Raw genomic sequence first — 12,403 nt, forward strand, 5'->3', positions numbered from 1 at the left:
CTTACCACCATCCAGTGGCAAACACACGCATCTACAAGCTAAACTGGGCTCCTCGCAACCATCAACCCCTTCTGCTTTCTGCCAACATAGCAAAAAGAACGGAGTGGTTATGAGAAGTCCAGCTTACACTCATGCAGGAGAACATAGTAAGTTTTTCTTACTTGGCACACACTGTCCGTTTCATTAAGTTTCTGGCAATATCCTCAGAGGGAATGCTAAGAATCCAAAAAGGAGACTGAAAGAAATAATAATATGCAACTTACTTCTAAGTGGTTTTATGACCTTATTTAAGAAGTCAGTAAGAAGAAATTCTTATTTGCTACTTTTACGTGAGAATATCTAATCTGACACTAACCAAAATAAAAACTGCTCCAATAGTGGAAAAAAATTAATTAATAGGTAACCTGTCAGGACAATACAGTAAAAATCAGAATACTTTTAAAAATGATAGCATAAATGAAAACATTTTTTACTGCAAATTTAAGGTTAAACTTAAGGTTAATTTCATGTTTGCTCATATGTATTATGACCAAGAATTAATGCACATTTTACCCTTAAGTATAATCTCAGAAGTTTTTTTATTGTTGCTAATATTTTCTTATAATACAGCTATTTTGTTTTGAATTAATAAGTAATATATGTCTGAATCATCTCTCTTTTTTTTTTTTTCTAGCTAGCTTTGGCCACCTAAGAGGGTGGGGTCGCTGCAATAACTATGATGAAAAATTAGAGTATATTATTCAATTATCATTTATTATTTTATCCAAGGAAAAAAGTTCCAAGTATATCAGGGGCTTTTAATACCCAAGATTATAGGCATCTTTGTGCTCCACCCAGATAACCACTTGCCAGAATGCAGCAATATGTAGCAGGACCCCAACCTCAGTTCATCACCCTCACCCAATTATATCCACACACTCTCTCTTTTCCTCCTCCATCAATAATTGAAGTTCACTTCCCTGGTGGCTCAGAAGGTAAAGCGTCTGCCTACAATGCGGGAGACCCAGATTTGATCTCTAGGTGGAGAAGATCCTCAGGAGAAGGAAATGGCAACCCACTCCAGTACTCTTGCCTGGAAAATCCCATGGGAGGACCCCGGTAGGCTACAGTCCATGGGGTCGCAAAGAGTCGGACACAACTGAGCGACTTCACTTCACCTCACTTCAGGTGTAAAAGTCCAACACCAGAGGACTTTCAATTTAAGTTCTCTCACTTTTTATGAGAAGTCCTCCCTGCCAGACCCAGTCTTGATTCTAATTTTTATACTATCCTACAAAAAAATTTAAAGTAACCCAAACAGGGAAAAGACGGTAACCTTAGTATTATTTTTATTAGGAAAAACTTTAAAGCAAGCTGAATGAAGTGAAATCATTAGATAAATTATGGTTGAGTTAATTGATGGAAAAATATACAGCCCTTTAGTAATGAATGCTATGCAGAGGTATGTGACTGACTATATTAATGCAATCAAATGAAAAAGAGATATAGAAGTTCACTGCTAGTATTACAACGAAGGGGGGAAAACATATATCAAAAGACCAGAAGGCAGTATTGCCAAATTATAAGTCATATCAAAGAAGAATTGTGAATGATTTCTTTTTTCTATTTTTTAAACTTCCCGAATACACTGATAAACTGTCAAACCCAAATATATGGCTCATAAATTCAAAATTTCACACATACGTAATTAATTTCAAATTACAAAATGAGTACCAAAGTAAGTCTGGAAGCCAGTTAAATTCTAATTATACCTCATCAACAGAAGAGAGTCCTCTTTTCAATAAAGGGACAGACAAAAATTATGGTAGACTACAGAAGTAAAATTTAAAAACTAACAAAGTGAAAGTTGGAGATAAATCTAACTTTCCAAAACAAAAATTTTCCCAAAATATCCTTTTTATTCAACTGCCCTTAAAAACAGACACAAGTAACTATAAAAATATAAATTTAAGATTTCTAAGGATACTATATATATAGGTCTAATAAAAAATATAAATTCAACTTACCTTTCCATAAGTTTCCTGACTACTGGTGAACTGACCTCCAAAAAGTGAAAGCAAAGACTTTATCTCCTATATTGAAAATATTAGAGAATACATTTTAACACATGGAACTTAGAAGTATAATAAAACACAGTTATTAACACAATTTTTAAAAAAAGAGAGAGGGGGGTTGATTATCTACCTAAAGGGCTTAAATGTCAATACCAGACAAATTATAACTCTGGGTTCTGAAAATATTTTATAGTGACAACCATGGGAAGCAATTTTTGAGAAATTTTAGAAAAAAAAAAAGTTGTCAAAAGATTTTGAGAAAATGCCCTGATTTCTGAAAAGGAAAAAGCAGATTGCAAAAATGATATCTGACAATGGATCAATAAAAATAAAACCATTAGATGATTTGAGGATGTTCAGAAAGGAAATAAGATGTTTGTAATGAGGTTTAGGACTGTTACTTCTTCCCTTTAAATATTAATTGCATAAACATTTTTCTCCTTGGCATTAGGATTACAAATTTTTCAGTAGGAAACAATATACTTTATGTTGAACACTTAGGTGTTTTCAAAATTTTATCAGTTTAAAACAAGGCTAAATACTCATTTTCATAAATATCCGGCTTTTTCCAAATTTTAGATTGTTTCTTTAAGATAGAGATGCAATAACCTAGATGTCCATCAGCAGACGAATGGATAAGAAAGCTCTGGTACGACACAATGGAGTATTACTCAGCCATTAAAAAGAATACATTTGAATCAGTTCTAATGAGGTGGATAAAACTGGAGCCGATTATACAGAGTAAAGTAAGCCAGAAAGAAAAACACCAATACAGTATATTAACACATATATATGGAATTTAGAAAGATGGAAATGATAACCCTATATGTGAGGCAGCAAAAGAGACACAGATGTAAAGAACAGACTTTCGGACTCTGTGGGAGAGGGAGAGGGTGGGATGATGTGGGAGAATGGCATTGAAACATGTATACTATCATGTAAGAAACGAATCGCTAGTCTAGGTTCGATACAGGATACAGGATGCTTGGGGCTGGTGCACTGGGAAGACCCAGAGAGATGATATGGGGAGGGTGATGGGAGGGGGGTTCAGGGTTGGGAACTCATGTACACCTGTGGTGGATTCATGGCAATGTATGGCAGAACCAATACAGTATTGTAAAGTAAAAAGATAAAATTAAAAAAAAAAAAAAAAAGAGATGCAATAAACAATGATATTACACCCAGAGATGTGGAAAGTTGTATGGCTTCTTAAAAGTACATATGGGCAAAATACTTTCTTGAAGAATTGTTCTACATTATAAGGTGAGAGTATCAATTTGCCTTCACTGCTGTTCAACTGGATGTTGTACTGTTTTTAACTCATTAAATATATGAAACATAGCACTTGTTTTAATTTTTTGATTACTTGGATAGAAAATTATTTTTAATGTATATTTACAAGCTGTATTTGGAACTATTCTTTCTCTAGAAAATAAAATCATTAGTTATGTATTAATTTATGATTAACAAAGACCAATAATAGAATTTTACCAAATGTCAGAAGAGAATACTTTACAGACTAAGTTTGCTGTCTTGTCCAGTTAATTAGATGAATAAACATATGTTGAATTACAAAAAAAGAAAGGTGATTATTAGGGACCATAACTATAGATTAATTGAATAAGTACAAGCCAGGCTTCAGCAATACGTGAATCATGAACTTCCAGATGTTCAAGCTGGTTTTAGAAAAGGCAGAGGAACCAGAGATAAAATTGCCAACATCCGCTGGATCATTGAAAAAGCAAGAGAGTTCCAGAAAACATCTATTTCTGCTTTATTGACTATGCCAAAGCCTTTGACTGTGTGGATCACAATAAACTGTGACCAACCTAGATAGCATATTCAAAAGCAGAGACATTACTTTGCCAACAAAGGTCCGTCTAATCAAGGCTATGGTTTTCCAGTGGTCATGTATGCATGCGAGAGTTGGACTGTGAAGAAAGCTGAGCGCTGAAGAATTGATGCTTTTGAACTGTGGTGTTGGAGAAGACCCTTGAGAGTCCCTTGGACTGCAAGGAGATCCAACCAGTCCATTCTAAAGGAGATCAGTCCTGGGTGTTCTTTGGAAGGAATGACGCCAAAGCTGAAATCCAGTACTTTGGCCACCTCATGCAAAGAGTTCACTCATTGGAAAAGACTCTGATGCTGGGAGCGATTGGGGGCAGGAGGAAAAGGGGATGACAGAGGATGAGATGGCTGGATGGCATCACGGACTCGATGGACGTAAGTCTGAGTGAACTCCGGGAGTTGGTGATGGACAGGGAGGCCTGGCGTGCTGCGATTCATGGGGTCACAAAGAGTCGGACACGACTGAGCGACTGAACTGAACTGATGGTACTTTTTATCCTTTCTGGATAAAATTTCAGAACTAGAAGGAGAATACAACAGCTACTTTAAAAACATCAAGTATGCAAAGTTGAAATCTGTTCAGATAGTGCATATGGCCTATGAAGCAAATACTTAGTATTGGTAAACACAAGATGAGGATACAAACTTTCTAATTCATACTGCTAACAAATTTTATCTTCCTCAAATAACATAAAGCAGTTAGACTCTCACTCCGCTGGGTAGGTCTTACACAGGATGAAAGCTAATGAGAGGGTGCCTACAATCCCCTTTCCTCTAAGGCAGGGGAAGGAAGAATTAACATCAAGCCCACCATGAGCCCTGGTCACCCTGGGAGAAAGTATACCCAGCTAGGAAAGCCCTCCACCTCAAGACCAAGAAGAATGGGAGGTTTGCCCAACTAGTGCCTTATCTTTTCTCCTTTTGTCTGTGCAACAAATCTTTTTTTTTTTTAATCCCAGGTACTAGAAGGTGCTGCATTCACTTGAATCATATGGACAGAGTAAGAACTAGCACAGACTATCAGGTCCAATAGTTATTTTGCAACACAGGTGACACAAATTTAAACAGGAGGCATCATTCAACCTTGGAGGCGGGCCACAGTTTGGTTTCCAGTTCTTCCAAATAAGCAGCTATGTGATTTTATACAAGAACCTTAACTCCCTCGACTCCCAGTTCCCTCATCAATGAAAAAGGAATCAGCTATCTCAAAAGGTTAAGGAGATCTGTAGTGAAAAGAGCAAAGAACCTAGGCTGTAACTGAAGGAATCAAGACAGTGATCACCACAACACTGTCCTTAAAGCTCAGTGAGTCAAGAAAGCAAGCAAGACTGACAATTATACTACTTAAAAGAAAAATGAAGTTATAGATTAAGTTTCTTGGCCAAGAATGATTATTGTTCACTCCTTATTAAAGCATATTATGAATATGAATTCATACATTCATAACATACTTTCAAAATATGAAAGTTTGCTACTCTTGGAATACAGTTAGAAATGAGCAACAGGTTAAAGCACAAAGGTTCTAAGCGTTTAAAAAAAAAAAGTTGAGGATTATTCGAAATTTTATGGCATAGGATTAGCACCATTACCCAAAATCTAAGAGATGACTTAAAAGTCAGAGTAAATGTGATAATCCATGTTTTGAACTGAAAAGCAAAACATGTATTAAAACTACCACATCAACCTACTTGGAAAAAGCAAAACAAAATTTTTATTCATCATATGGCAAATTTTCTTTTCAGTTGAGAATCTTTTTACATCAGGAACAAAGAATTTAGACACTGGATACAAAAATGTGGCATGATCTGGGGCATACCTGATGCATTAATTCACACGAGCTTTGCAGTTCTTTTAGCCACTCACTTTCTCATCCATTTAGTTTGCTTCATAACCAGCAGTAAAATCCAGGTGTCTGAACTTTACTTTTAGTACAGTAAGGCAGCTGCCAACTAAAACTGGCCTGATTAACTGCACAGAGGCAGAACCAGAACCATATTTTCACTCTTAATCTTTTACTTTAAATCACATAGGCAGCTACTCATTAGAGCTTTCCTGTCTAGCAGTTCTAACAATGTGTGTGTGCACACACACGCATCGCACAGTCAAATCCAACTCTCTGCCACCCCATGGACTGTAGCCTGCCAGGCTCCTCTGTCCATAGAATTGTTCAGGCAAGAATACTTGAGTGGGTTGCCACTGCCTTCTCCAGGGGATCTTTGCCATCCAGGGGTCAAACTCACATCTCTTGTGCCTCCTGCATTGGCAGGCAGGTTCTTTACCACGGTGCCATCTGGGAAGCCCTCTAACATAGTAGATGGGTCCAAAAGCGTCCTTTTGATTGCCTTCCCCAAAGAGATCCTATTTCACTCAATTCAATATTTATTAAATGACTGATATAGGCAAGGCACTGAGCTGTATAAAGATACATTGAGCTGTGTAAAGACCCTGAGGGAGCTAGGGTCTAGTAGAACTAACATTTAACCTAGTAACTGAAATGTGAGGTGTAGAACAGTGAATGCCCTTAAAGAAGCAAAAAAAAAAAAAAAAAAGGAAAAACACCATAATAATACACTAGAGTACAAAGGAAGAAAAGATTGCTTCAGTTTTAGAAGAAAACTGTCAATGGAAACTCACTTCAAGCCCTGAAACACAAGGAGAATCTATACAGAAAGAGAACTTTCAGTGATGGCAATTCAATTCAAATCTAATTCAGGTTAACTCAGATTAAGCCTCCTGTTGAGAAGAATTTAAAAAAAAAAAAAAAATGAATGACCTCTACTTGAAGGCATGAGAGATTACAAGAATTACCAAATCAAGATCCAGGACAGGACAGAAATCTCAAGGTATAGTCACTCTTTCCCTGGGAAATATATCAAATCCAAGAGTAGCGGTGAAGGTGGACAGCTTAACGGAGCCAGAAGAACAAAAAAGAGCACAGGGCCAACAATGGGAACGAAAGAAACTTTGATAAAACCTCTCCGGTCAGACTGGAATCCCCCAGAGCTATGCATATTATCAAGCTCGTGCAAATCAGAGCAGAGACAGAACTCAAGGCCTGAAAATGAGTTCAAGCGATCCTGGAGTGTTAATGCTCCTATCTTCAAGAGCATTTGCATCATCATCCCAGCATTCACTTCTTTTTTTAAATAAATTTTCAAATATATCTGGCATGTATTTTAAAAACACCCAGCACACATATGAAAAAGAAGCAAGAGAAACAATACATGAAAGAAACTGACCCACAGGACCCCTTTTATCAATTACATATTTTAACATAACAGTGCTTTCTATATTGAAGAGGATAAAAGACAAAATTAAGAACTTGGGCAGAGGATTAAAAAAAAAGAAACTGCACATCTGAAAAAGAATCAAGTAAAAAAAATCATGAAATCTAAAATAAACGAGTATGTTGGCAAATCTAAATGAATACTGACTATATAAAATCAATAGTCTGAAGAGTGGTGCAGGAAAGACGCAAACAAGATGGTGGGAATGACAGGGAAGGGTGTCTGGCTGCGCTGTCGGTGGCCAGAGGCCGTGGGAGGGCACAGAAGACAATCGTGCAGTGGCAGGCTTTAAACGCCAGACCAGAGTTTCAGCCTCAGGACAATGGACACAGAAAAGACCACCGAGCTTTGGGGAGATGGAACTGGCACAAAGGAAAGATACTGAGAAGAACTTAAGAACGAAGAAATAGGTTAAAAAATCAGCAACTACTAGGGATGCTATTTCTAAGACTGCAGCCTAACCACTCCATTCTCCCCGCATTACCTGACTATAGGCACTCACCCTCCTTGGCTTCTCGCTAGTTTCCACCCTGGTGCATTAGAATCCTAGAGGATTCTAAGTGGTATCCCTTCTCTGGTACTCCAGAGTTATCTTTTTAAAACACAAATGACAGCTAGTCACTTCATGATTTAGAAAGGGAAAATGTTTGTTACTTCTTGGCTTAAAAAGGAAATTAAAAAAGAAAAAAAAGCCAGTGGTTCTCCATAATCTAAAATAAAATCCAAATTACTTCCAACAGTTTCAAAACACTGCAGAATCTGGATTCTAGCCACCTCTCTAGCCTCACTGTCTGCTACTTCATCCTCCTTCCCCATACAACCCACACCCAAACCACCATAAACCATCACCCCTCTGGGCCTCTACACTTGCTTTCTCAGTGAAGTGGGCTCTTGAGTCCTCTTCATCCCCAGAGTATCTTCCTTATCAATTAAGATCTAATTAGAATATTACTTCCTCCATGAGACTCTATGCCCTTGCACCTCATCTTACCAGTGCACCTGCTCAGCAACACATTAGTCCTGAATCAACGCAGCAGTCTTCTTGGAAACTCATAAGGCCAGCGGACTGAACACAACTGAAGAGAATCACAGAATCCTGGCACAATTACAAATATGTGCTCTTCACCCCAGCTGAGTTTTCCACATCACTCTATCACCCGAGTTCCTCTCTACTCAATTGTTTAGCTTATCAGCTCCCTCTTTGCTCTCAATGATTATTTCAAAGTTTTCTCAATTTCTCCATTCAACTGCTTGGTCCTCTATCTTTCAAGAAAGTACCTTGACTCATTCATTACCTAGAAAATAGCCCTTCAGGCAACTACCCACACCTGCCCTAAGTCTCCTCTGCCCAAGCTCCCTCCTATGGAAAGGCCAACACCTCCAGTTGTGTCCTTATACCCACTTTCCCCTTCCCTCCAGCCTTCAAACACACCAATTTCTCCAACAGGGAAAAGGATTCTCCCTCAACTCTAGGTCTCCCTCAAACTGTTAACCAATCTCTTACTTTCCATTCTTGTGTTAAGAGCAGTCTAAGTCTGCTTTCTCATTTTCTGGTGATCACTAAACCAAGTAATCTATTTCTCCCCTAAAACTACACAACCACTCTAGAAAAACCCTAAAGCTTTATCCTCTTGATTTCTTTGGTCTCATATTAAAAAACAGAGACATTAATTCGCCGACCAAGGTCCATACAGTCAAAGCTATGGTTTTTCCAGTAGTCATTTATGGATGTGAGAGTTGGACCACAAAGGCTAAGCGCTGAAGAATTAATGCTTTCGAACTGTGGTGCTGGAGAAGACTCGAGAGTCCCCTGGACTGCAAGAAGAGCAAACCAGTCAATCCTAAAAGAAATCAACCCTGAATACACTGGAAGGACTGATGCCGAAGCTCCAATACTTTGGCCACCTGATATGAAGAGTCGACTCACTGGAAAAGACCCTGACACTGCAAAAATTGAAGGCAAGAAGAGAAGGAGGTGACAGAGGATGAGACGGCTGGAGGGCAGCACTGGCTTAATGGATATGAGTCTGAGCAAATTCCAGGAAAGAGTGAAGGACCGAGAAGCCTAGAGTGCTGCAGTTAATGGGGTCGCAAAGAGTAGGACACAACTTGGCGACCGAACAACAAGAACAACTCTCTTCCTATTCTGACGCTTGCCTGTCTTCCTCAGGACCTTCTTTTCCCACTTCCCCTTAATATCAATGCTTCCAATGCTGTATTTGGCCTACTGCTCTTTTTGAGGCTATGCTTTCTCTGAATAATTTCGTTCTCTCTTCTACAAGACTTCTAAATGCTAGTTACCAGCCCATGCAGCTCTATTAAGATCCATGCATACTCATATTCACTGCCTTGTCATGTCTGTTTGGTGTTACACAAGCATCTCAAATTCAGCATAACCAAAGTTTAAAACTTACTTCTGCCTGTGCTATTTTAAACGGAAACACCTTGATATCCATCCCAGGACTCATCTTTGATTGATCCCTCTTCCCCCCACCTTCAACCAATCATCTAACCGTCAACCCTCATCATCAAGCCCTGATGATTTTATCACCTAAATATTGTCCCAATATAAACGGTCATCTTATTCCTTGCCCTAATTCAGGCTTTCTTACCTGAAGAAATAGTCTGTGGACTATTCCAACAGACTCAACTCCTAGCTCCTGATTACCCTGAAATCCATCCTCTGTACTGCTTCCAAAGTGATTTTTTTTTTTAGTCTGATTTTGTCACTTCCTTACTTAAAATTCTTCAATAAAATCTCCTTCTAAGTTCCAGAGTATTTAAGGCTTTGCATTTTACGAACCCTACCCTTCTCTCCAATATTTTGGCCACCTGATATGAAGAACTGACTCATTGGAAAAGACCCTGATGCTGGTAAAGACTGAAGGCAGGAGAAGGGGATGCCAGAGGATGAGACTGTTGGACGGCATCACTGATGCAATGGACATGACTTTGAGCAAGCTCCAGGAATTTGTGATGGAGAGGCAAGCCTGGTATGCTGCAATCCATGGGGTCGCAAAGAGTTGGACACTACTGAGTGACTGAACTGAACTGACCCGTCTCTTCCAGGCTTCGCTGGTGGCTCAGTGATAAAGAATTTGCCTGCCAATACAGGAGACACAGGTTCAATCCCTGGGTTGGGAAGATCCCATGGAGAAGGAAATGGCTATGCACTCCAGTATTCTTGCCTGGGAAATCCCATGGACAGAGGAGCCTGGTGGGCTAGAGTCCATGGGGTCACTAAAGAGTCGGACACGACTTAAGACACTACAACAATCCCTCTCTCCCGCTCTCCTGTCATGCTTTGCTACGTATTTGGTAATCCAGTAATAATGAATAGCTCGTAATTCTAATTTACTTGTGTCTTTCCCTGGCCTAGCTAACTTCTACTAATCTTTTAAGTTACAGTTCAGGTGTTATACCTTCCTGAAAGCCATCTCAATGGCCAGCATCCCCCACCCCTCAGATTTTCCTTCCATATGCTTCCCTGGTGGCTCAGAGGTTAAAGTGTCTGCCTGCAATGAGGGAGACCTGGGTTCAATCCCTGGGTCAGGAAGATTCCCTGGAGAAGGAAATGGCACCCCACTCCAGTATTCTTGCCTGGAGAATCCCATGGACGGAGGAGCCTGGTGGGCTACAGTCCACGAGGTCGCAAAGAGTTGGATACGACTGAGCGACTTCACTTTCACTTTCCAGCTGGTATTTCACTGCGTGTCTATCACTGCACTTACCAAAGTTATTTCATAATGCTCTGTTTATGCATCTGGTCACCCTTTAGCCTAAACGGTAAACTCCGTGAAGACAGAAACTCTGCCGTCGTTATATCCCCAGCGTCCAGTACATTCTATTACATGTATTCTGAAAATCTTTCTTGAATGAATAAGTAAAAATTTCCCAACTTTTCATCATTCAATCCCAGCACCCACATTCACCACCACTACTCCAAACCCCATGAAATTTGAGCCGCATATTCGATACTTAAGATACTTCCCGAAGCATTTCTGTCCGCTGTCTCTATTTTCCCATAGACGAAGAGCTCCAGTAGGAAGAGGACCGGTCATACTCACCTACCTGCTGCTGCTGCTGCTGCTAAGTCGCTTCAGTCGTGTCCGACTCTTTGCGACCCCACGGACGGCAGCCCACCAGACTCCTCTGTCCCTGGGATTCTTCAGGCAAGAATACTGGAGTGGGTTGCCATTTCCTTCTCCAATGCATGCATGCATGCTAAGTCGCTTCAGTCGTGTCCGACTCTGTGCGACCCCATAGTCCAGGCTCTTCTGTTCCTGGGATTCTCCAGGCAAGAATATTGGAGTGGGTTGCCATTTCCTTCTCCAATGCATACATGCATGCTAAGTCGCTTCAGTCGTGTCCGACTCTGTGCGACTCTATGGACAGCAGCCCACCAGGCTCCTCTGTCCACGGGATTCTCTAGGCGAGAATACTGGAGTAGGTTGCCATTTCACCTACCTAACTCCGGGTAACAGGCACAAGGACAGAAGAATGAATAAATATGCTTAGCGAGGATGAGAAGCTGTTTCGGACTTCTCTCTCACATCCTCCTCGGGGCTCAGACCTGTCTCAGGGGCCGAAGGATTGGAGGGGACGAGTCATTTCCCCGACAAGCACAGACCCGCAATCCCATCGGGCTCAGACTGCGCGAGTCGCCTCCACCCGCACATCAATCCCCACCGCGCCGTCCTCTCCCGCCAGAAGCAGTGAACGGCACTGCGGGCTCACCGGAAGGCGGAACTCCAGGTGCTCCTGTGCCATCAGCAGAAGATACCTGTTCAAGATACCCGGCGGCGCCATCGCAGCAACCCACAACACGCCTGCGCGGTCCAGAGTGTCTCACCGTTTTCTTCCCCCACACACCACTTCCGCTGGGGCGGAGTCTGAGCCGGAAGCGGAAGTACGGCAAGCCGAGCACTGTCCGGAGTTTCCCAGCTGTTAGAATTTGAACCCTGCGGCTGCTGGGAAGGCTTCCTCCCGTACTAGGTGCGCGCTGGTTGAGGCCACCTTGTGCTAGGAGCTTGTGTGGAATGCTGCGTTGCGTTCCAGAGCAGGTTGCGATCAGACAGTGTAGTTCCCAGTGATCCTCCACCTGAAATGTACTTTTAACTTTCCCGACAACTCTTCAAATCCGAGTTTTAACTGAACTGAAATTTCACCTACTTCAGGGCAGACTTCTCCAACCACTTTAGGCGTGGGGAATGA

General features: G+C 40.9%; 1 protein-coding gene across 3 annotated transcripts in view; it reads right to left on the reverse strand.

The window, feature by feature from the left end:
- The window catches only part of TRMT11 (tRNA methyltransferase 11 homolog), a 63,815-nt gene extending 51,795 nt beyond the window's left edge, over positions 1–12,020 (reverse strand). For 2 of the 3 annotated variants that reach the window (XM_004011138.6, XM_060419202.1), the window contains exons 1-3: positions 11,927–12,020; positions 2,007–2,072; positions 162–235 (exon numbers count right to left, since the gene is read on the reverse strand). In XM_004011138.6, coding sequence (XP_004011187.1) covers positions 162–235; positions 2,007–2,072; positions 11,927–11,998 — 212 coding nt within the window. In that variant the 5' untranslated portion in view covers positions 11,999–12,020. Of the gene's footprint in view, positions 1–161; positions 236–2,006; positions 2,073–11,656; positions 11,763–11,926 lie in introns of all 3 variants that reach the window. The other variant, XM_042253205.2, reaches the window with a different exon arrangement.
- Positions 12,021–12,403: the final 383 nt, after the last annotated feature.

This window comes from Ovis aries, chromosome 8, assembly GCF_016772045.2.
Source record: "Ovis aries strain OAR_USU_Benz2616 breed Rambouillet chromosome 8, ARS-UI_Ramb_v3.0, whole genome shotgun sequence".
Classification (NCBI taxonomy): Eukaryota; Metazoa; Chordata; class Mammalia; order Artiodactyla; family Bovidae; genus Ovis; species Ovis aries.